Source organism: Piliocolobus tephrosceles, chromosome 9, assembly GCF_002776525.5.
Source record: "Piliocolobus tephrosceles isolate RC106 chromosome 9, ASM277652v3, whole genome shotgun sequence".
Classification (NCBI taxonomy): domain Eukaryota; kingdom Metazoa; phylum Chordata; class Mammalia; order Primates; family Cercopithecidae; genus Piliocolobus; species Piliocolobus tephrosceles.
The window spans coordinates 42,399,088-42,422,918 of NC_045442.1; the positions used below are offsets into that span (position 1 = coordinate 42,399,088).

Here is a 23,831-nt window from a genome sequence, read left to right on the forward strand (position 1 = left end):
TTAGGATATATTTCACATAATCATTACCTTATAAAAGATAACATTTTCATTCAATTTACTCTTTGAACAAGTATTGAGTATATATGCTGGGCACTGCCCTAGGTGCTGGAGATTTAGCAGTGAACAAACAAAAATCCCTGTCCTCAGCTTATATTTTACTTGGGGACAAACAATAAACATATAAGTAAGAGGCATAATATGTCAGAGGTGAAATATTGTGGAAAACAATAAGGCATGAAAAGGGAATAAGAATGCCATAGGGAGAGGGGGTTGTAGTTTTAGAGGAGGTCAGAGGCCTCATTGAGAAGGTGACATAGAAGCAAACTTATTTAGGTGAAGCGGGTAAAGGAAATGAGTTAGCTGGATACCGGGGGAGGTGAGGGTAAGTGGGGTGTGGTTGAGAAAACAGGCCACTGTGGCTGGAGTGCTGTGGGGCCAGGGAGACAGAATAAATGAGGAGAGAGAGCATCTGGGGAAGGCTGTATGGGGGCCATATATGTAGGTCTCTAGAAAGATTCTGGATTTTACATAAATTAAACATCATTTAATCATCTGAGGAATCAGAGAACGGGGTGGGCATGTTCTAACCTGTTTTAAGAGGATCGTGCTGGCGGCTGTGTGAGATGAAGATGGAGGTGGGGCAAGGGTGGTGGCACGGAGCCTTGCTAGGAGAATGGTGAATGGTGGGCTGGACCAGTAGTAAAGTGGACGAAGTGAGACACAGCTGGATTCTGAATGTATATTTTGATGGTGAAGGTTACAGAATTTGCTAAGAAAGGATGGATGAAAGAAAAAGGCAGCAATCAGTGCTGACATCAGGCATTTTGGTCTGAGTAACTGGAAAAACGGAGCTACCAATCTTAGAACTACTGAGGTTGTGATGACTGAGGGTGAAACAGGTTTGGAGAAGGAGAGCAACTAAAAAACAGGTTTGTCACACCAAGAAATGAAATGGGCTAATATATTATTTTACTGTTGCACTAAATGTAAAAGGTAGTAATTTTTCTGTTTATTGGTTTAGTTTCTACCTGAATGATAAACCATAGCTTCTGAAGCACTTTTTGAACTTTTATTAAAATATGCCTTAAACAACCAAAAAATTTAAACTATTCACAAATATGTAATCAGAAATGTAATTACAATAAGGACTGATTTAAATCGCAGTCTCTTACTAAAAATGTCTATAAATTAGCTCTTTCATATTTTGACATTAAAATAATGGCAGTTGGGGCAACTTTGGGAGGAGATCTTGTAAAGAACAAGTGAGCCACTTGTAGAGGTCATGCAGTGGATGACCACTTACATCTCTTTAACCTTAAGGCAAGTCTATTCATCATGGTGATTTCAATCACTAAAACACACTGCAATGCCTGCTAAACTATCAAAGAAAGCTGAAGTTACATTCAATACAATATTATGTGTAATATCATAATATCCATTCCTCAACAGTGTTGGGTAAGAAAGAATTTACTACCTGTGCAATCTGTACCTGGTACCTGGAACATTTTGATTGTAAGGATTAACTGAGGGTGACTGATATATGTACAGTCATTTAAAACATAAAATGTTACAGAAAGGCAGGTTGTAATGTACCAAATACAAAGGTAGTTAGATCTTTAAAACTATGAGCCACAAAGATGTTTGATGAGTTCTTCAAGGGCACACACTATTTGGTGGCTGGTATTAGAATGTAATTTTTTCTTCCTGCTTTCCGCTGTTAGCAAAAGTGTTCAGTCTCACAAGGAAGGCTTTAACCAGGGCTTTTACTACATCTCAAGCAGGAAAAAAACTGCTGATTTACAAATGTAGGTGCTTCATTTATTATTATATAATATCAAGACATTTCTTCTGCAAAAGAACCAAATATCTTACCCATAAGGCAATAGGCAATGAGTTTTTGAGGCTTGTTTTGTAATAATTCCACAAATGTTTACATTTAATATAAATATGTTTTGGAAATACTGTAACATGACAACCCGCATTATATCTGGATTCTATATTGCTTATTACTGTGTGAGGTCAAATTTCTTAATTTTGTGTTTTTTTTTATAATTTACATTTTCATAAGAAAGTGTAACAACCCTAGTTTACAGAATAAATTACACAGAGTATGGCATATTATATCATAAACACCACAGAATCTTAATGTCCAAAAGATAATCTTAGACATTATCTACTCCAAGCTTCTAGTCAATCTTAATTTATGTTTATTTATGCACTCAGATTATGAAGATAATTTCTGATAGCATTACTGCCATATTCCTTAGTTTCATATATTAGTCCTATAATCCCTAGTACCTCAAATTTGCCTAATACCCCATGCTTGAACCTAAGTTATAGTTACTACTATAGAACATAGTAGAACCTAAGTTACTATTGTATTCCTTAGTCTCATATCTCAGTCTCACATATCAGTCCTACAAAATTAACCAGAATCAAAGACACAGTTCAAAATACAAAGTTCGCCTTTTGGGTTTTTTGGGTTTTCTTTGGTTTTCTCCTTTGAATCATTTCTCCCATATGTTTAGGGCCTAAGGCACAATAATCTAATTCTGGCATCAGAAAGCACTGCAAACTCACTTACCCTTAAGTCCGAGTTTATATTTTCAATGAAAAGGAGGTACCTGAAAGAAGTTTATTTAGATTCCACCCTATCTGTCCCCTCTACCACAACCAAAAATATACACCCTTATCAACTATTAATCATATTAGTCAGGAGAGAACTTAGTTTCCCCCACTCCCATTCCATATACATAAATGTTCCAACAATTTTTGGGTTTAAAAAATATGTCATCTTCTCTGTCTTGGTTAGTAGAGTCCTGAACATATTTAAGACAGGGTTTTAATCTCACTTTAAATCTAATACAATCACAATCACATTTACTACAGACCTTGATTTATACATAGGACCAATTTTCAGAGTGCTAGGAGAAACAGTAGCAAGAAGAACCAGTTTCTTCTCCTTCTCAAGCTAGTTTGTCTTTTTTAGTTTCTAATATTGTTAAATTTGAGTAACATAATGGTATATAACTAAATAAACACATAGGTAAACATAAAAGCAATTTACGTTTTCGCCTCTTAGTCGCCATCTTGTCATGTAGATGAATTCCATAGTATGATCCTTCCCCATAATTTCACCATTGCACAGCACATCCAACTTTAAAAAGAATAATTGTAGATCTATTAACATAATGTTGAATTCAAAAGTATTTTGCATATTTTTTGAAATTTCAAAAAATATTCAAATAGTTGGAACAAAAGTATTATCATTATTTTCAATAGGAAGCATTTATTCTTCTCCTAAAGCATTAACAATTTGGATGTGTTACTTATATAGTGTTACTATGCTGTATACTATATACAAGATACTGTTTATCTTGTGCCATATACCTGTATCTCAAGTTCATACACATAATTTACAAATGCAATGTAACCTTTCTTAGTCCAAATCTGTCATGTCTCTTAGCGGTTTAAGGCATAGTTCTGTGACTGCCCCTTTCTGAACAAGAACCTGCAGAAACCTCACAGTTCCTCTCAGCTCCTTTGGCTTCTCAATTTCTCTCTCAGAATTCTTTTACCTTCCCAAGATTTGAAGGGGTTACTTTTTTCTTATCAGTTTGGGGTTGAAGAGGGAAATGAATGAATGTAAATACAGTGATTTATGGGGCCTTAAAGTATATGAAAATTTTCAGTAATTACCAAAAGTTATTAATTTGATACAAAGGTTAGGACTATGGCACAGGTCTGTGTCTCTTAGGGCTGTCTGGCTTCTCTGGTTTGCCTGGTTGGTAATTTGCACAATACTTACAGGATCCTCTTCCCACTTTGCACAAAGCTTCGAAAAAGCATACTTATCAGCGTTAACTTTTGCTCCAAGTTGCAGGAACCGAACAACCCCTAAATCTTTAGGAAGGCTACAGGAACTGTGGCTATAATTCACTAATTCAAGAAAGCATAATTAAGCAAATGTTTATCATCGATCCCTATAAATAAAATAATATTTTAGTTCTCTAGCTATTAAAAACAAACTGGAAAGATTTCATTTGAAGTGTGGGAGGGGAAGAAGAATGAGTTTTAAATAATTCTGCATCTGGCTAGACAGAGACTACAGTTCTGAACTTTAAGATGAGTATAGTTTCAGTTAATTGTATTAGACATGTAAAGCAAAATTATTAATTTTTTGATTTATGACTCATATGGACCTCAAAATGTTTTTCAGGCATTATTTTATTAACTTTTGAAAGAATAAAGGAGATAATTTCATTTTTTAAATCTTTTTTGTAAATTAATTCATAAGCAAAGTAAAGGGTCTTACTTAGGACACATTTTGCTTATCAGGTATACTGCATCTGTTAGTGCCATTTAACAACTAAACTATCTTGCCCCAGTTAGCAATGCTGTTACAAAAGCTTCAGCTGTCAGGTATTTCATTAAACTATCCCCCTGCATGCTAGGCAGCAAAGTAAGTGGGGAACTGAAAAAGATTCCCAAAAGTCATAGGAAAAGTCCTTTGAATTGGGATACATAAGGAGGAGTCAGTGTACTGAATCTCTCCCCCTTCCATCTTTGTTTAAAGGGAAATATATACATGCCAGAAGTAAGACTATGTAAGAGTAATAGTTCTCTTAGTAATAACAGCTTCCTAAAAATTAGAAAATGTTAACTCAATGAAACAGACTTAAAAGGAAATAAAACCACACATGGTATTTTGCGTGAAGAAAATAAAGTGCAAACCAAATCATAAAAACAATTTATTGTCTATTTTTCACTGTAGTTGTATCCATACATTGTTACTATCATTTATTTTTACCAAGTACATTGGGCTTTGATACTTAACTTCCATAATATTTTCCTAAAAGTTGATGTCTCCAGAATTTTAAAAAATATTTGTAGAACCATGCCATAATAACAATTTTCAACCCATAGACTAGTCATCTGAAAGACATTTTCAAATAAGCTCAGGATCAGAGGCTTCCTCAAAACATGGACATAATACCTGTTAATGTCTATCACATTTTATTTCTCCTCTGATGACTCTTCATGATATTCATATTACTGCAGATAAGCCAGAAAAACTATGCTGTCTTTCCTTTGATGTCTTTGTTTATACAGGAAACTAGTCCTGGTCTTTAATTTTCTTTTCTTTTCTTATTTTTCTTTTTGAGATGGAGTCTCACTCTGTTGCCCAGGTCGAAGTGCAGTGGCATGATCTCGGGTCACTGCAAACTCTGCCTCCCAGGTTCAAGTAAGTGATTATTGCCTTGTCCTCCTGAGTAGCTGAGATTACAGGCGTCCACCACCACACCTGGCTAATTTTTATATTTTTAGTAGACACGGGGTTTTACCATGTTGGCCAGGTTGGTCTCAAACTCTTGACCTGATGTGACCCACCAGCCTCAGCCTCCCCAAGTGCTGGGATTACAGGCATGAGCCACCATGCCCGGCCAGGTCTTGAGTTTTCTAGCTGCTACTATCAGAACTCAAAAGGGAAGAAGGGGAAATTAATGAGTTGTAAGATCATCATTTAGGCAGGTTAGAAATGATAGCCATATTTCCTTACTATGTTGTAGTCATAACTCTAGGATTAAAAACATTCTCTAAACATGGAACACATGACAAGCTATGCTGTGATCAATATCATAGCAGTTTACCTCTTCTGTAAATAAACTGGCAAATTACAATTATGCAGCTATAATATGTTAGTTTTATCTAGTGCTAAACAAAACCACTTCTGCATTTCATGGAACTGTGATTACTTATGAAATTCCTTGTGATAAAAAGACAATGTTTTACATTCTGAAGAAGTCTATAAAGAATTGGTAATAATGGATCTCAAAGATCTCACATAAAAAATGACATACCCTAAAGCATGAATACATTTAGCTGGTATATTTATTTTGGGAGTACTTAATGTTAAGTTCTTTAAATATCTCTTCCAATTATAAAATACTAAATGTATTAGTATCATAGTTTATTCAGGATATGTTCAATTAGAAAATACATATTATCTAAGTAGAATAATACATTCTGAAAATTAAATTTTTAACATGAAAATAACCAAAGTTTCCACAAAAATTAATTTGAATATATTCTCAGTTTTCACTTTTGTTAGAATTTTACTTCAAATCAGAATTATCACAATGATCAAGCTTAGATATTATTTAACTTACCTCATAAGAACTTGGAAGTTTTAGTTTTAAACTTAGAAATTTTTTAATAGTTCCCACAGTTACACGTGTAGAACATCGAATGAATTTCTTCATTAAACCCTAAAGGAAATAAAGATTACCAGTTAAAATGTTCTATCTTGCTTCTGGTGAAATCATAGCTACCATTTCCACTATCATTTTGAGTTTTTTTTTTTTTTTGAGACGGAGTCTCGCTCTGCCACCCAGGCTGAAGTGCAGTGGCCAGATCTCAGCTCACTGCAAGCTCCGCCTTCCGGGTTCACGCCATTCTCCTGCCTCAGCCTCCAGAGTAGCTGGGACTACAGGTGCCTGCCACCTCGCCCGGGCTAGTTTTTTGTATTTTTTTAGTAGAGACAGGGTTTCACCGTGTTAGCCAGGATGGTCTCGATCTCCTGACCTCGTGATCCGCCCGCCTCGGCCTCCCAAAGTGCTGGGATTACAGGCTTGAGCCACCGCACCCGGCCCATTTTGAGTATTTTTAAAATGTATTGCGAAAACATTTCCATTTATAGCCTTTTAGTACTTGCGAGCAAAAATATTCCTAATTATTGGATACTTACATGGCATTCTTCAAGAATGTATTATCATGTGTACTAGGAATATCCTGGCAAATAGGCAATCTGCTTACCTCTAGACATTTTAGTAAAGAAAACATAAGTTTAAACTAAAATGAAAAAAAGGTCACAAAAAGCATAAAATGTTTTATTATAAAGTATAACTTCTGAAACATGAGGGATATTTTCTAAAATATGGTATCACAGCTTTTAAATAATTTTAGAAAGAGCAGTGATTTCAAATGGTACTCTGGAGAGCCATAGGGTTCAACAGAGAGAGGCTGGTTAGGCCACAGCATGCCCCAGAAATTAGAAGTTGCATAGTGTGGACCTCATGTTGGGAAGAATCACATCTGGTCAGTGTCTGATAGGCTGTGCCAGTACTTTACTGGAAGAACAAACTTCTATGTGCCCTGATGTGTCTCATTTGTAAAATGTGCAGAGCAGTACTAATTCACTCTTAAAGCCTGAATATCACTAAAATATAAGAACCAATCCAGAAGGGACACCCAAGCTGAAAATGAAGCAAAATGAGGTTGTAGACATAATAAATACAAACCAATATGTGAAACAAAATTACATTCCACAACCTCAAAAGTTATCAGAATACTAAAACACAGAAAACAATAGAATCTTTTAAAGATATTACTCCTATTTGTATGTATAGGAAATGAGGTCAGCATCTGGAACAACATCTCAGTGTTCTTAAATTCACTAAGTCATAACTATTCAGTCAATGTTTATTTCCTAGCAGATGTTTTCCTAGCAAAACATATTCCCTGGCAAAGACCAACAGAAATAAATTAACAAATAATAACCTGGTCACAATACAGATGATAAAGTATCCATTAAAAGAAAACAGAAAAGTTATATTTAAATCAACACATATTCTACCCATTTCAAATGTGAAGACGGATATTCTAGACAGCATGAAAACAAAGGGATAAATGTACAAGTCTATCTTCCCTGTTAGCTGTTCCCTTCTCAACTATCCCAAGGTTTCCTGTCAATTTTCTTCTTGCCCCAAACAGCTTATAAAGAATCATTAGCACATTTTTACAAGCCTAAGTCAGAAAAGATTATAGGGGTGTAGGTTGATCATCCCAGTCTGAAATCTGAAATGTCCCAAAATCTGAAACTGAGGGCTGACATGACACTAACTCATTTCAGATTTGGAAGCTTCAGCTGTTAAGTATATACAATGCAAATATTCCAAAATCCAAAAAACTTTTGGTCCCAACCATTTTGGATAAGGGATACTCAACCTGTACTGGAAGACTCTTAATTTGTGTATTTTTCATCTGCCAAGAAATCAGGAAGAATCTTCAGAAATGATGTTTGTATCACTACTCATAATCTTTCAGAGATTAATAATAGTTTTTATATTATTCACAAAGTTGTACAACCATTACTATGATCTAATTCGAAAACATTTTCATCATCCTTAAAAGTAATCCAAATCCATTCACAGTCACTCCCCAACTTTCCCTCTTCCCAGTCCCTGACAACCCTAATCTACTTTCTGTCTTTATCCTTGTCTGGACATTTTGTATAAATGGAATCACATAATATGTGACCTTTTGTATCTGGCTTCTTTCACTTAGCATGAAGTTGTCAAGGTTCATCCATTTTGTAGCATGTATCAGTCTATGACTGAATAGTATCACATTTTCTTTCATTTTGCTTTTCCATTCACCAGTTCATAGACATTTTGGTTGTTTTTCACTTTCTGACTATTATGAATAATGCTATTATGAATATACATATACAAGATTTTGTGTGAACATGTTTTCAATTCTTTTATACAGTAGTCCCTCCTTATCTGCAGTTTTACTTTCCTTGATTTCAGTTACCCAATGTATCACTGTCCAAAAATACAAAACGGAAAATTCTAGAAATAAACAATTCATAAGTTTTAAGCTGCATACAATTCTGAGTAACATGTTAAAATCTTGCAGCATCGTACTCTGTCCTGCCCAGGTTGTGAATCCTCCTTTTGCCCAGCATATTCATGCTGTATAGGCTACCTGTCCATTAGTGACTTAGCTATCTCAGTTATCAAATAAAAAAACCAGTATATACAGGATTATTTGGTACTATCTGTGGTTGCAGCATCCATTGGGGGTCTTGGAACATATGCTCCACAGATAAGGGGGGACTACTGGATATGATCACATACTTAGAAGTGGAATTACCACGTCAACTCTTTGAGGAACGGCTAAACTGTTTTCTGCAGTAGCTGCACTTTCACCTTCCCACTAGCAATGTATCAGGTTTCAATTGTCCACATTCTCTAACATTTATTATTTTCCTTAAAAAAAATTTCTGGCCATCCTAGTAGGTATAAAATGATATCTCATTGTGGTTTTGATTTGCAGAGCCCCAGTGACTAGTGATGTTTAGCAACTTTTCCTGTGCTTATTGGTCATTTTTATAACTTCTTTAGAGGAATGTCTATTCAAGCCTTTAGCCTACTTTTTTCCAAATTGGGCCATCTTTTCATTGTTGATTTATAAGAGTTCTTCATATACTTGTATATTAAAGGTTTATCAGATATGATTTGTAAATATTTTTCCCATTCTATAACCTTTTTCACTTTCTTAAGTGTCCTTTGATACACAAGAGTTTTACATTTTAATGAAGTCCAATTTATCTATTACTTTTCTTTTGTTGCTTGTGCTTTTGGTGTCATTTCTAAGAATCCACTGCCAAATCCAAGGTCATGGGAATATCTTAATTTCCTTCCTTTTGGAAAGTTATAGATTTTTGATGAATATAGATTTACTAGTTGACAGTTTTCTGTCTTTGAGCACTCTGCATATATTATCCTATTGCCTTCTATCCTCCACAGCTCTCTGTGAGAAATCCACTACTAACCCTACTGGGGGTCCTTTGTGCATGAGTCACCTTTATATTGTTGCTTTCAAGATTTTCTCTTTGTCTTTCAATGGTTTGATTATGATGTGCCCAGGTATGAATTTCTTTGAATTTATCATACCTGAAGTTTGTAAGCTTCTCAGATGCTTAATGATTTTCATCAAATTTAGTTGGTTTTTGGGGGCCATTATTTCTTCAGATACACTTTCTGTCCTTTTTTCTCCATTTCCTCTCCTTCTGGAACTTCCATTATGCATATGCTGGTAAGCCTGATCATGTCTACAGGTCTCTGAGGACCTAGTCATTTTTCTTTATTCTATTTTCTGTTTCTCAGACTGAATAATTTCAATTCATTTAACTTCAATTTTATAGGGTTTTTTTTTCTTTGGCTCAAGTCTGCTGTTGAGACTCACCAGTAAAATTTTCATTTCAGTTGCTATACTTTTCAACTCCAGAATATTTAAAAATATTTAATATGCTGTATTTGGTGAGATCATTCTTGTATTTTCATATAGGTGCTCAGACCATGGTTTTGGTTCTTTGTACATATTTAAACAGATAATTTCAAATCTATGCCTAATAAGTACATGTCTAGGCTTCCTCAGGGACAGTTTCTATTGACTGCTTATTTTCCTGTGTATGGGTCATACAATCAACTCTCTGTAACTGCAGTCCTGCAATTGGAAATTAATCAATCACAGATCAAAAATATTTTTAAAAACAATAAAAATAACAATATAATAAAAATAACATAGTATTAACAACTATTTACATAGTATTTACATTATATTAGGTATTACAAGTAATCTAGAGATGACTTAAAGTATATAGCAGGTTGTGCACAGGTTATGTACAAATACTACACCATTTTATATAAGGAACATGGGATCTACAGATTTTGTTATCCATGAAGGGTCCTGGAATTAATCCCCAACATATACTGAGGGACCACCATATTTGTTAGTATCTCTCATCTTTTGTTGCTGTTGTTGAAACTAGACATTTTAAATGATATAACGTTGCAATACTAGAAATCAGATTCCTGCCTGCTCTTCAGTCCTAAACTAATTCCATAAAGTCTGTATTCTTTACCATATGTAGTCATGAAAGTTTCTGCCTAGAGGTCAGCTAATAATTGAACAGAGATTTCTTTACACATCTGGAGCTGTTAAGTTGCTCAGTCTTTGCCAACGGTCTGGGTATGTGTTTGGTGGCATACCACCAATATTCAACCAAGGTGTTGACAACTCTGCCTTAGTCTTCACTTCCTACTCGTGCAGAGCACTTCAAGGTCAGGCAGAGGTCAGAGCTTAGGGCCTTCTCAGATCTTTCCTGAACATACATACAACTCTACATATGCACGTGGCCCTCTAGATTTCAAGCAATATGTCACAGCTTTTTGAAGCTCCTGGGGACATCTCGCTCTCCAGCTTTTCCATTTAAGCTTTTTGGTTAGCCTCTTGTTTGCTCCAAATGCTATCTATACCTCAGGCAGCTGTAAAGTTGAAACATTTGTCTGTAATTGTTTTTGACAAATGCCCCTTTCCCCCACCCACAGAGAAGGCTTTTTCCATGGGGGCAAGCTCCAAGTCAAGTTGAATACTGACAATCCTGTCAGTGGGGTCTCCTAGGAAACAACCAGACAGGCCAAATAATGACCATTCTTTGGCAATGCGGCTTTGAAAGAGCTCTACCTCTGTTCTTTTCCTTTGGTCCCAGAGAGACTGCAATGGGAAAGCAGGCTGTTATTTTCAAGGCTACTGCAGAATTTGAGCAGGGGCTGGAACTAAAGCAAGTTAAAATGCCACAAAGCTCACCTTTTATACTGAGAGTTAGTCATCTTTTTGATAAAATGCTCTATAGGCATCTATAAGCCTTTGTTTAATATCAGATCTCTGAAAAAGCTGATACTGAACATTTTTGCCAGTAGTTTTATACTTTTATGGAAAAGTGAATTTTCAGAGATACTTACTCTACTCTTTTTATTGACATCCCACTGTTAACTTTGACTTCTGTATTACAAAAGCAGTAGGTATTCTGTATAAACGATACATGCAACTACTGCCCCACCACACTTGTGAATCACACCCTACTGCAGAGGAATGAGATGGCTGAAAAGGCTATAAAGCAATACAGACATTGTGTCTCTGCCACTAAGGGATTTACAGTCTAGTATCAAGGACAACACACACACACAAAAAGACAGTATCAGTGCCTAGAACTCTTAGGCACATCCTTAATAGATAACAAACTAATCCCTAATTGAGGGATAAATGTAAGTACTACAGAATTTCAGAAAAGGGATTCACTAGGTTGGGAAAAGCATCACAAAGAATAAAAATCTCTGGGTCTTGACAGAAGCATAGGATGGTGGAAGAGGAAAGAACACGCCAAACAGGAAGGGTTGTTCAAAGTTTTAGAGATCTTAAATATTCGTAACACAAACTTTTATATATTCTAGATACAGATCTTTTGTCAGATATATGGTCTCCAACACACATACACACACACATACACACACACACACACACACGAGGTGGGGGGGGAAGACAGAGAGAGAGAGAGAGAGAATGAACACATACATAAAGGAATAAAGGAATAATCACTTGTTTTGAAAGGAGGATTTACTAATGGGTTTAATGGGAGATAAACTTATTAAAAGAGGTGCTTGTTAATGAAGGGCCTTGAATGCTAATGTAAGGAGTTATGACTTAATTGTACAGGCCAAAAGGTGGCAAACTTTTGGCCTGTACAATGGCCATGTCCTCAGGCCAAATCTGGCTGGCCATCAATTTCTATAAGTAATGTTTTATTGAAACACAACCATGCCCATTCATTTACTATTGTCTGTGCTGCTTTAGTGCTATAATGAATAAGTTGAGTAAATTGCAACAGAGACCATATGGCCTACAGAGTCTAAAACATTTACCATCTGACCCTGAGATTGGTCACGGCCCTTACTCTGGGCCTTACACACACTCAGGCAAGTGGTCCTAGCCCTGGATAACAAAATAAAAATTAAGGGTACAGAAAACACTTAATAACTACTTTAAAAAATGTAGATATAAGGGTGAGCAGCACTAAACTGGGGGGAATTTTGCAGGACTTGGTGACTGGCTGAAAGAAAACAGTAACAGGTCAAAGATGACGCCAAGCTTCGGAACTTATTTGATTGGCTGAAAGACAGTAGTCATAACTGAAACTACATGTCTGGACCAAAATTAGATGAAAGTGTAATGAATTAGACAACTTAGACGAGTCAAGTTTCTGGTGTTAGTGAAACTCTCAACTGGTCTATTTAAAAATAGAGATATAATATTTGAGCTTGGGAAAAAAAGCAGGGTTGGAAATGAGGCCTTAAAAGTCCTTTGCATCAAGAAGAGAACAACAGACACGAGGCTCTACTTGAAGGTGGAATGGTAGGCAGAGAGACAGGACTGAAAAACTACCTACTGAGTATTATACTTATTACCTGGGTGACAAAATAGCCTTATACCACACCTGTGACATGCAATTTACCTATGTAAGAAACCTGCACATGTACCCCTGAACCTAAAATAAAAGTTAAAAAATCCTTTGTGTAGTTGAAGCCACATAGAAAATGGAGAAGACTTTCTAAAATAGATATACGGAAAGTATTAGGACATACTCATATATACCAAGTAGTAGGCAAGAAGTAAAGCCAGTGGAGACAAAGCAGGAATGGCCCAGGAAAAAAAGGAAGAACCAGGGTAGCTTAGTAAAAGTAATTTATAAACTAAGAATGAAGGTACAAGGATGAAGAAAAGTCCATAAAGGAAAGACTGAATGGATAAAATGTCGACTAGAACAGCAAAGTGTCAAAGATGTCAAAATGGAAAACAACAAGCAGGGGTGGTTAATTTTTCAAATAAATTTCTAAAGTTCAATATTTTGTACTTTCATATGAGAAATGATGCAGAGAAGTGGACTTTACATTTGTTTATGAGAAGATATTCAGCCTTTCCATTGATTTAACTTTCACTATGAGCTAACTCATGTATTAGAGAGCTAAAGGATGACCATGAACTCTATGAAAAAGAACTTTCCAAAAAGGGAGATGACTTTTGGGAAAGACCACAAGAAACAACTGAAAATATTATAAGGATAAACAGGTACAGTGGTCATTTCTGTAAATACAGATGCACTTTATTACATGCCCTGTCAAATAAATTCCCCTTAACAAAATGAATTACCTTATTTTAACTATTTGTATGTATAAGACCTAACCAAGTTCCTTGAGTGAAAGATGTTTTTTTCTTACTACTTACATCTTCACTGCCTACTATTCACATAGTGGATAAATATTCATTGAATTACGATGCTCAGTAATGTTGCTATAAGATGCTAGGAAAACTTAATCTGAAGTGAAAAATTGTTTTTCACTTCCTAATAGGAAAATGCCATTAAACATATTAGTAAAAAATTCAACCTACTAGCTTATAGATTTACACAGAAGAAGTAAAAGAAAATTAGAGACAATGAATATAGGCATTTGAATAAAACACAGAATACAGAGAGATAAACAATATTCTCAGTGGCTGACATTTGCTAGGATAAAGTGGCAAAAATCTAACAGCTAAAGTAGTGAAGATGTGTAATAAAAATAAAAGCTGCTTGCAATAAAAAGGTAGAAAACATTATTAAAGTAACACCATTTAAAGACCAAAGAAAATCAATAAAAGCAGAGTGTTTTAAACTTTCTATAAAGATCCTCTAAGGAAAGATTCAATTAGCAGAGGCAGAGGAGAACAGTACCAGAAATGGAGATTCTATAGGAAATAACTGAAGGCCTTCAAGGAATTTAAAAGTTCAGAGGCATTTTACAACATCTAATTTTACTTCAAAACTAATTGATTAAATTATTCACAAAATATGTTAGCTCTGACATGGAAATCTTGTTGAGTTTCAAATAAAAATAGAGAAATAAAGGATAAAATTAGAAGAGAATGAATAAAATGGCTAGAACTACTAGTGACATGAAATTCTCTAAGTTGGTCACCACTCTAAAAAACAGAAACCATGCATATGAATTCCCAACAAAGGTATAAAAGGAGGTGGAGAAAAAGAGGTGTAATTCTGGGCATTAGCCACTAGATGGTGGCATTGGCCCAGGACGGTTCAGTTATGGGACTTGTAACCATTTGTAAGCACAGGATTGTCAAAGAATGGTATTTTATTTAATTATGTTAATTAAAACTTTGAAAACAAACATTTTGAAGCGTTAGAAAATTTGTCAACAAATTATCAAGGGTTTACTATAAACTGATCATAAAAATACCACAGTACTTGTTCACTCACCTTTACTACATTGTCTCCTGATTGCCCATTATTTCGTAAACAATCTAGACAGATAGCAATTTGTGGGTCACTTCTGTGATAATCTTTATCATCTTCATTTTCATCACCTTCTTCATCTACTTTCGGTTTGTCAGCTTTTGAAGTATCATCTGTATAATTTAAACAAACCTAAGTTAGCTATAAATCAAAGTTGATTTTAAAGTTAAACAATCATACATTGATCATCGAAACAAAAACCAACTTAAAAAAATTTCCTAGCAGTTTTTGAAGAATGTAGTATCTTTAAAATGTTCCAACCAACTCAACCATGGAAATATTTAAAAAAAAAAAAAAAAAATTGGAAACTTACTAACATAGCTTAAGATTTCTAGGCTCATTGAGACATCCAAATGAAAGATTCAGGACTAGCTGAATTTAGCCAAAAGATTACAATTAGTAATTAGACTATGTTAGAAAGTGGACAGGATATATAAAAATACTTCCAAATTATTTATATGTGTATATATAAATTATACTCAAGTGTATATATAAGTATACATTCAAATTAAAACCAAATACTTTTCAAATGTTAAAAGTTCTCAAAATTTCCAGCCAGTGAAAAAAACGAGTATAATGAATTAGTTTTTTAACATGTATATAGCTATTAATATGCAATGTTACAACTCCATTGAAGAAATCTGAATGGTATACTTCATATTATATACAAATGTATTTCACCTATTACATACCTGTAACCTATAAATAATGCAGCTATATTTACTATTCATCTGTGGAGTAGCTTTAACTGTGTGTTGGATACACATCGTACAAGGCCTGAGGGAACAATACTGAAACTAGAGCTATCATCCTCTCTCTCACAGTGGTCAGGGTATGGAATGAAATAAAAGCAAGTTTAAAAAAAAAAAAAAAGGAAAAAAAACAGACAAATATACGATGGGAAAGGTAAAATGGACTATGCATGCACATATAAAAGAGACAATAAACCCAAACTTTGGGAGTGAAGCAGAGCTTCAGGGACGATTTCCAGATGAGATATCTCTAAGCTAAAACTTGAAAAAATTAGCCAGCCAAACATTACACTGTAGAAAAGCCCCCCTGCAAAGTGACAGGCCCGATCCTCTTCGATGACTGTAGTAAAAGCACTACAGGTGTATCATAGAGCGGGGAGGTGGGTTCTCTTTTTTCTACATGTTTTCTTCTCCCTATTTATAGAGAATGTATATAGATAGGAGTTTGCCTTCTATGAACCAAACTCCCAGCTCCAACAAAAAATCCAAATTCTCCACCCAAGCTAAAGACCAAATACCATAAATACTTTTAAAAGGGAGAAACAACAGAAAAAGGGAGTTAAATTCACAAAGTAGGCTACAGCCCTTCACAAGTCAAGCTGTGATACATATAATCATAGGGTAAACCTACCACATAACTTCTGATGGCCTCTTGAACAGGTAGTCAAAAACTGGAATATTTAATTAGCCTTATCTATATTTTTACTATACCACGACTATAATTGGTTGTTATTGTTTAATTGCAGTATACACGTGGGTAAAACAAGCCCTAGTTAAGTCATTTTTTTGGTCAGGCTTAGCTTCTTTGCAATTTTTTTTTTTTTTTTTTTTTTTGTTACAGGTAAAAAATAGTCTCTTGTTACCTTATTCTAGTCATCAAAACTATTCTCAAACTTCCCCGGCTCTAACAGCCTTGCACAGTTAAGTTGAACTAGTAAAACGATAATCTCCATTTTACAGATTAAAAAAGAGAGATCTCATCCACCTTAACCATGTAAAATTGACAATCCTATGATCTTATGGGAAAACCAAGATTGGGAGGCTGAACTCACAATTGACCCTATAAGAACCCACACGCATTCCTGAATAACTTTAAATTATATTTAGGACATCCTAAATTAAATCTCATATTTAAAAAACAATGGGAATGATACTTTCTTATACTTTTAGATATCCCTTTGTGTGGATTATATATATATATGTATGTATGTATACTAAAAGCCTTTTATCTGCTCAGTAATATTTGCCCCTTTGCTGAAATTATTATTAAAAATTACTAATTGCTGAGTCTCTTGGGACCCAGAGGAGAAATATGGACATGCAGCATAGGTGATGGGGAAAATTCCCATAAACACCCAGAAATACTTTCTAAATTTCCATGACATATAAGTTTGTATCACCTGAGCTCTACTTATAAAAACTTCATTCCAGAGTATCAGAGCATAGTAAAATCTCCTGATCTGGCTCTCAGCCACATCTTAGCTCCCTCTCCTATAGAGACAAACATACAAAATAAACAGAACAAAAAAGTCTTCACTGTTTAGTTGCAAGCTGTGGCTATTTCTTACTTCAGCTTCCTTTAGCTCCCTAGAAATTACTACTATAAATATCTAGTCAATTTTCTCTTTTATCTCCCTTTTCTCTTCCCAAAGTTCAATTTCCTCTATTTCCAATTACCTTCAATTAAAGTGGCTTCAGATTTACATTCATTTATATAAAATCTCATATAGAAAAACGTTCATAATGTAAATAAAAGGGTGCATGAATTTTGTGCAGGAAAAATGTGAGCCTGAAGAGAGATAATAGTTCACCTAAACTATGAAAAGCTGACCAATTTAAGAGATGCTATCAGAAACAGACATAAGAAAAAGTCACCTTGTCCATTTTCTTGAGGCTTATTTTTCTTCCAAAATTCAGATTCGCGCTCAAGTTCTTCTAATTTAAGAGAAAGAGTATAAAAGTCAAGAAATCTTTAATAGAAATGTTGATTTCATAAAACACAAACATCTGCAAGAACCTAAAGAGCCACTTACGTTCTCGTAGTCCAGGGACCAGCTTAAATATAATTTCCTCTAATGTATTGTCCAACCTTCGAAAGTAAGGAGAAAGAAAATACTAATAATGAAGACACCAAAATCTGACATGTAAATAGTCTGAGATGTGTATCTTACATATATATGTATTATGAAATACATACACAATTTTAGCACATCTACTATACCACACTCTTCCATCCACGGAACACACCTATTTACAGCCTTCCCCAGTAGTAGACTGATAACAAAAATGGTCCCAGTCCCCAGCTCTGTCTATATCCACACTCTTGAGCATGACTTTGAAATTCCTCCCTTGACTAAGGATGGAGTCTATTTCCCTGCCTTGGAAATATGGTCTGGCTTTAAAACTTGTTGAGGCCAGCAGAATGTGGTACAAGTGACTGCTTGGTTCTAAGCCTAAGCCTTAAGAGGCATCAAATGCTTTTGTTTCTACTTCTCTCTCTCACAGAATCCTGCTGCCATGAGAACAAGGCTGGAGGAAGAGAGACCACATAGAAGAGAGCGAAGCTGCCCTGATGAGGCCATTTTAGACTAGTCCACAGACAGCCTATTCCCCAAGATCAGCACAGCAGACTACCCAATGCGCAGCTAACTGCATAAGTGAGCCCAGTCAAAACCAGAAGAACCACGCAGCTAACCCAGGGAACCAGGAGGAATAATAAATGCTTGCTTTTTCAAGTGTCAGTTTAGGGGTTGTCTGTTATGCAGCAACAGCTGATACGCCCATTCTCAAAATCTCTACCACAGTTCTGGCTCTTTCCCCTAAAGGAAATAATCTCCATTCCTCTCTTCTGAGAAATTTAGACCACTTTATTGTTCTACCTTCTGAAATGAAAACTTTAAATATTTATCTTGACATTTTTCTTATTTTCTTTCCTGCCATATAACTCATCTTTTTCATGGCTTTTTGTCTTCAATCCCATTCTCTTGCCCCCACAACACCCGCTTCCCGCCTCATCTCCTTCATCCTGCTCAACATCATTACTCTTCTACAAGAGTACAAACACACAAGAGGTTTCTCACATCTTAAAAAAAAAAAAAACAAAAAAAACCTTTCTTAACTCATTAACTCTTTTCAAATTATTATTCTGTTTCTCAATCTTTTCTTCTAACTGGAAAAAAATGTGAAAATAAAACCTACATTATTTCTGTCACATACTCTGTTTTGCTTCTTTTACTCTACTGAACTCTCCAAATCATTCAAAATTTCCATACTGAATAGGTTTAAATTTTTTAGAATTAAAATTTAAACTTAAAAATTCTTTTTTAAGTTTATATTTCTTCTATATTGCTCTGCAGCAGTTTGACAGTGTTGTCCAACACTGCCTGCCTCCCTGAAAATTTCCTTTTTTTTTTTAATTTTCAAGTCTGTTCTTTATTACTGAGTATTTTTCTTTTTCCCAGCTACTTTTAAATCTGATATTCTCCCTTGCTTTATACTCTGCACTCTTTGACCTTTTCTAAGTTCTGTCTTCCTTAGGGATTTCGTCTGCTTTTGTGGCTTCAAAACTAACATATAGGCAGATTATCTATCGATCGATCTATCTATCTATCTATCTATCTATCTATCTATCTCTGCCTATATATCACATCTCTCTGCTGAGTTCAAGTTCCATATTTCTAACAGATGCTGAACATTTCAAGTACCTCCTTTTATTAATCTATGTCAAGATTGTCTCATCTATCCTCCTCCAAGAAAATACTAACTATCCCAGTCATTGTCTCGCTTTTTTTAAATTAAATTTTTAAGTGATACCATAATTCTCCCAAATCAGCTCAAAATACGACAATGATCTTAACTTCTCTCCTTCCCTTCATTTACACATTTAGAGCTCCCTCTCAGTATCTGTCCCACCTATTCCCCCATCAATTCTTCCATTCCTTCAATTAATTACCATTCTACTTTGAGCAGAGATGTGCTCATAATGAATCTTCCTAAAGTACTAATCTGATTGTGTTAGTTCCCTGCTCAAGGACTAATTTCTCCCTATTACCTGGCTTCATGTGTTTATATAACTTGAGTTCAACCTACAAACCATAACTGGTACTATTTGCTCACTGTCTCTCTTCTCTAGCCAACTGGCTTATTCAATTATCCCAAGAATTCCTTGTCTTTTCCAATTCATTTTTCTCCCTCATGTTTTACATCCTGGCTCAAATACTCTCTGTACCCTCCAATCAAACCAAATGCTACCTTATTCTCAAGACAAGGGCATTCGTAAAGTTTTCCCAGACTATTTAATAGTAGGAGTGCATAAAAAATAGCACTTCTTACTACGTACAAACAGATCAGGAACCAACTTAGTTTCATTTCATTTCCTCTGAAACATTACTTACGACTTTGATGTCCTTTCTGTCCTTCCAGCCCAATTTAGGACTAATCTGTTCTATAGTCAGTCATTAAATCACTTCCTTACATGTACCCTTGATTTGTCTCTCTTACTTGCTCAAAATTATTTAGTAAAACTCAGGTTAAATCCAACTTTCCATCAACTCTGCACTGGCACCCATGGCTGGATAAAAACACAACCACACCCCTTCAAATTCCTAACTACAACCCAAACATGCCTTTAAGTTTGCCAGGAATCATACTACACTCACAAGTGCACTGATTCTCTCACTCCCCTGGACAATATGCTTTTTTTCTCTCCCCAACTCTCCAAATCCCTTTCCTCTATCCTTAATTTTGGCCGACAAACACTTTCTTCTCAATGAAAAATATCAAAGCAATGAAAAACAAACTTCCACAGGCCCCGGCCACCATACCTACCTACAGCATCTGCACCATGTACTTGCTGTCTGCCTGCCTGTTGCTACAATTTTTTTGTCAATGCTCCCATTGAAAACCAGTGTCTCCTCTTATGCTGTGAGATTCCATTTCCTACTCTCCAACATGATTAACTCTCTGCTTTCTCCTGGATCATTCCCTTCAAATATGCCATTATTTCTCCCATATCAAAACAAAATAAAGAACCTTCCTGGCCGCACTTGACAGCAACCACCCCTCACCCCATTTCTTTTCTCCCATTTGTCGCAAAACTCCTTGAAAGAGTTGTCAATACTATACTCACTGTTGCTAATTCCTCTCCCTCCTTTCCTCTCTTAAAACAATCCAGTTAGGTTTTTGGCCGCACAGCTCTAAAGAAAGTGCTCTTTTCAAGGCTGATGACCTCCATTGTGCTAAATCCAACCATCAATTCTCAGTCTTCACCTTACTTGTAGCCATGAACAACAAATGACACAGGTGGATCACTGTCTCCTTTGACATACACACTATCTTCACTTAACTTCTAGGGCACCACACACTCCTGGATTTGACTCTACCTCACTGGTTGTGCCTTCTCAGTTTCTTGTGCTGGCTCCGCCTCTTCTCTCTGAACACTTAATGCTGGAGTTCTCCAGGGCTCAATCCTTGGTCCTTGACTCATGTCTCTCTGTACTCACTCCCTGAAGTGATCTCATCTTGCCTCACAACTTGAAAGATCTTCTATATGTTGAAGACTACTAAATGTTTTTCTCCAGCCCAGACCTCTCCCTTTGAGTTCCAGACCCCATATATCCGCTTACCAACTTTCTCTCTTCTCTGAAATAACTCAACATGTCCACAATCGAAGTCCTCATCTACCCCTTCCTTGCTCTATTATTAATCTTCCCAACTCAGTTAACGGCAACTCCATTCTTCCAATTGCTCAGGTCAGAAATCTTAAAGTCATGTTCAACTCTTCTTTATCTCATATCCTATATCCAATCCATCAGCAAACCTTGCTGGATCTACTTTTGAAATATATTCAGAACATGAGCATTTCTTGTCCCCTCTACTGCTACCTCCTCTCACCAGGGTCATTGCAATTACTTTCTAACTGTTCTCCCTGCTTCTACCCTTGCCTTGTTATCTGCAGGGTGTTCTCAATACAGTCATCAAAATGTTCACATCAGATCAATCCTCCAACCAAAATCCTGCAGAGGCTCCTCATTTCATTCAGAGTGAAAGATAAAATGTTTACAGTGGCCTAGATGGCTCTTTACAATCTGGAATCTCATGATCTCTCTGCTCTTGTTGCCCAGTATTCTGTCCCTCACTCACTGTTCCCCAGCTGCCCGGGTCTCCTTGCTGGTCGTCCAACAAGGTGTAGATACACTCCTGACTTAGGCACTCTGCACTGGCTGCTTCCTTTACCTGGAATAGGCATGCTTTCCCAGACCTACCCATGGTTAACCTCTCACAGTCTCCAAGTCTTTGATTAAATCTCACCTTCTCACAGAAGCCTATCATCACCATCTTATTTAAAATTGCCATCTGCCCTCTCCCTTCACACTCTTGACCTCCTCACCCCACAACACTTTCCCCTTTCTTGCCTTTGCAATTTTCACTTTCTAACATACCATGTAAGTTACTTATTATATGGTTTATTGAATGTCTCTCACTACAAAACTATTAAATCTACAAAGGCAAAGACCTTTATTTTGTCTGTGAATGGACCTCAAGCACCTAGAATAGTGCCCAGACATAGCAGGCATCCAGTAAATATTTGCTGATGAATGATTCCCCTCATGGAGCTCTCCATATTCCTTCTATTAGAGTCTATATCAGTGATGTCCAATAGAAATATAATGTGAGTCAAATATGTAATTTTAAATTTTTAGTAGGCACATTAACACCAGTACTTTATACTTTTTATGTAAAACTAACTTTAATGTTTTGCTATATATTAAAATATATTTAATAATACATTTGGTAATTTTTATTTATTGAACATTAAAGTTATACTTAGTGGAAAAATATTTACACTGCTTCAGGTTTTAATTGAAATTAAATTAGAAATTCCATTCCTCAGTTGCACTAGCAACATCGAAAGTGCTTAACAGCCACATGTGGCTAATTGCTACCATACTAGACAGTACAAATACAGACTGCTTGTTCCCCAGGTCTGCTGCACAACTGTCATATCCCTTCACCTCTCTACTATGTTAGAGTCATTTATTCTTTCTTGGTTTATGCTCCAGCACATCTCCCAATAACTTACTGTGAACAAGTACATAGAAGGTAAATTTTTTCCTACATGTGTCACAGGCAATTTAGGCTTCTAATGAAGGAGCCTAAATTCCCCTTATTTCTGGCTAACAAAATCCAATTATGTTCTGGCTGCAATGTGGCCACCTTCAGGGATAATTCATGATTTGTTAAAGCATTTCAAAATTCACCATATCACTTTACCTAGAAACTGTCATGTAATATAGTTTTGGCTAAAAAGAAGCAGCCGGCTGTAGGAAACTTTGGTAAAGATCTTCTGCTCCCTACGACCTCCTTACTCTCCTGGTATACTCAGGCCTCTGAGGTTTGCTCAACTATCACCACCACCGGTCTGCTTTCTAGCTTTCAGTTTCTGCTGACATCTCTTCTGCTACCATTTCTTCTTATACTTTAAAAAGTGTTTACTGAGAACCTATCATGTTTCCGGAGCTATCCTAGGTGTCAAAGATATAGGATATCTTGTTTTTATTATAGCTGAGTTTATGTCTTTTAAAAAATTCCTTTGTGGTAATTTTGGTGGAATTTTAGGAAGAAAAGATCTCTATAAAGGACATCGTTAGATAAATTAAGAAAACTGGAATATGGAAGTTAGGTTAAAGTGTTATACCAACGCAATCATACTGTGGTTACATAATATAATATCCTTATTCTTAGGAAATATACAGTGAAGCATTTAAAAGTAAGGGGCCATGATACATGTAACTTACCCTCAAATAGTTCAGAAAAAATAAAGCATGCAATGCACATATGCACATGATAAAGCAAATGAGAGAAAATGTTAATAAGAGGCTAATCTGGGTGAACAGAATGCACGTGGCTCTTGTACTACTTTTATTTGGGGGATTCTAAGTTTGAAATTATTTCCAAATAAAAAGTTTAAAAATGTATGATGTTATACTTTAGCCCAGGGAGCAGGTTTCATTAAACAGCGACTGGATTCCTTCAGGTATCTAATGGTCAGAATCAAAAGATTAAGATAAATTGCCTTATGATGTGGCCCTTTAAGAACAGAGAAG

At 35.7% G+C, this 23,831-nt stretch overlaps 1 protein-coding gene across 4 annotated transcripts in view; it reads right to left on the reverse strand.

The window, feature by feature from the left end:
• Positions 1-23,831, reverse strand: part of PCGF5 (polycomb group ring finger 5) — a 63,034-nt gene that overhangs the window by 16,960 nt on the left and 22,243 nt on the right. For 3 of the 4 annotated variants that reach the window (XM_023226250.2, XM_023226251.2, XM_023226249.3), the window contains exons 4-8: positions 17,760-17,815; positions 17,602-17,661; positions 14,939-15,087; positions 6,171-6,269; positions 3,068-3,157 (exon numbers count right to left, since the gene is read on the reverse strand). In XM_023226250.2, coding sequence (XP_023082018.1) covers positions 3,068-3,157; positions 6,171-6,269; positions 14,939-15,087; positions 17,602-17,661; positions 17,760-17,815 — 454 coding nt within the window. Of the gene's footprint in view, positions 1-536; positions 770-3,067; positions 3,158-6,170; positions 6,270-14,938; positions 15,088-17,601; positions 17,662-17,759; positions 17,816-23,831 lie in introns of those variants that run through there. The other variant, XM_023226252.2, reaches the window with a different exon arrangement.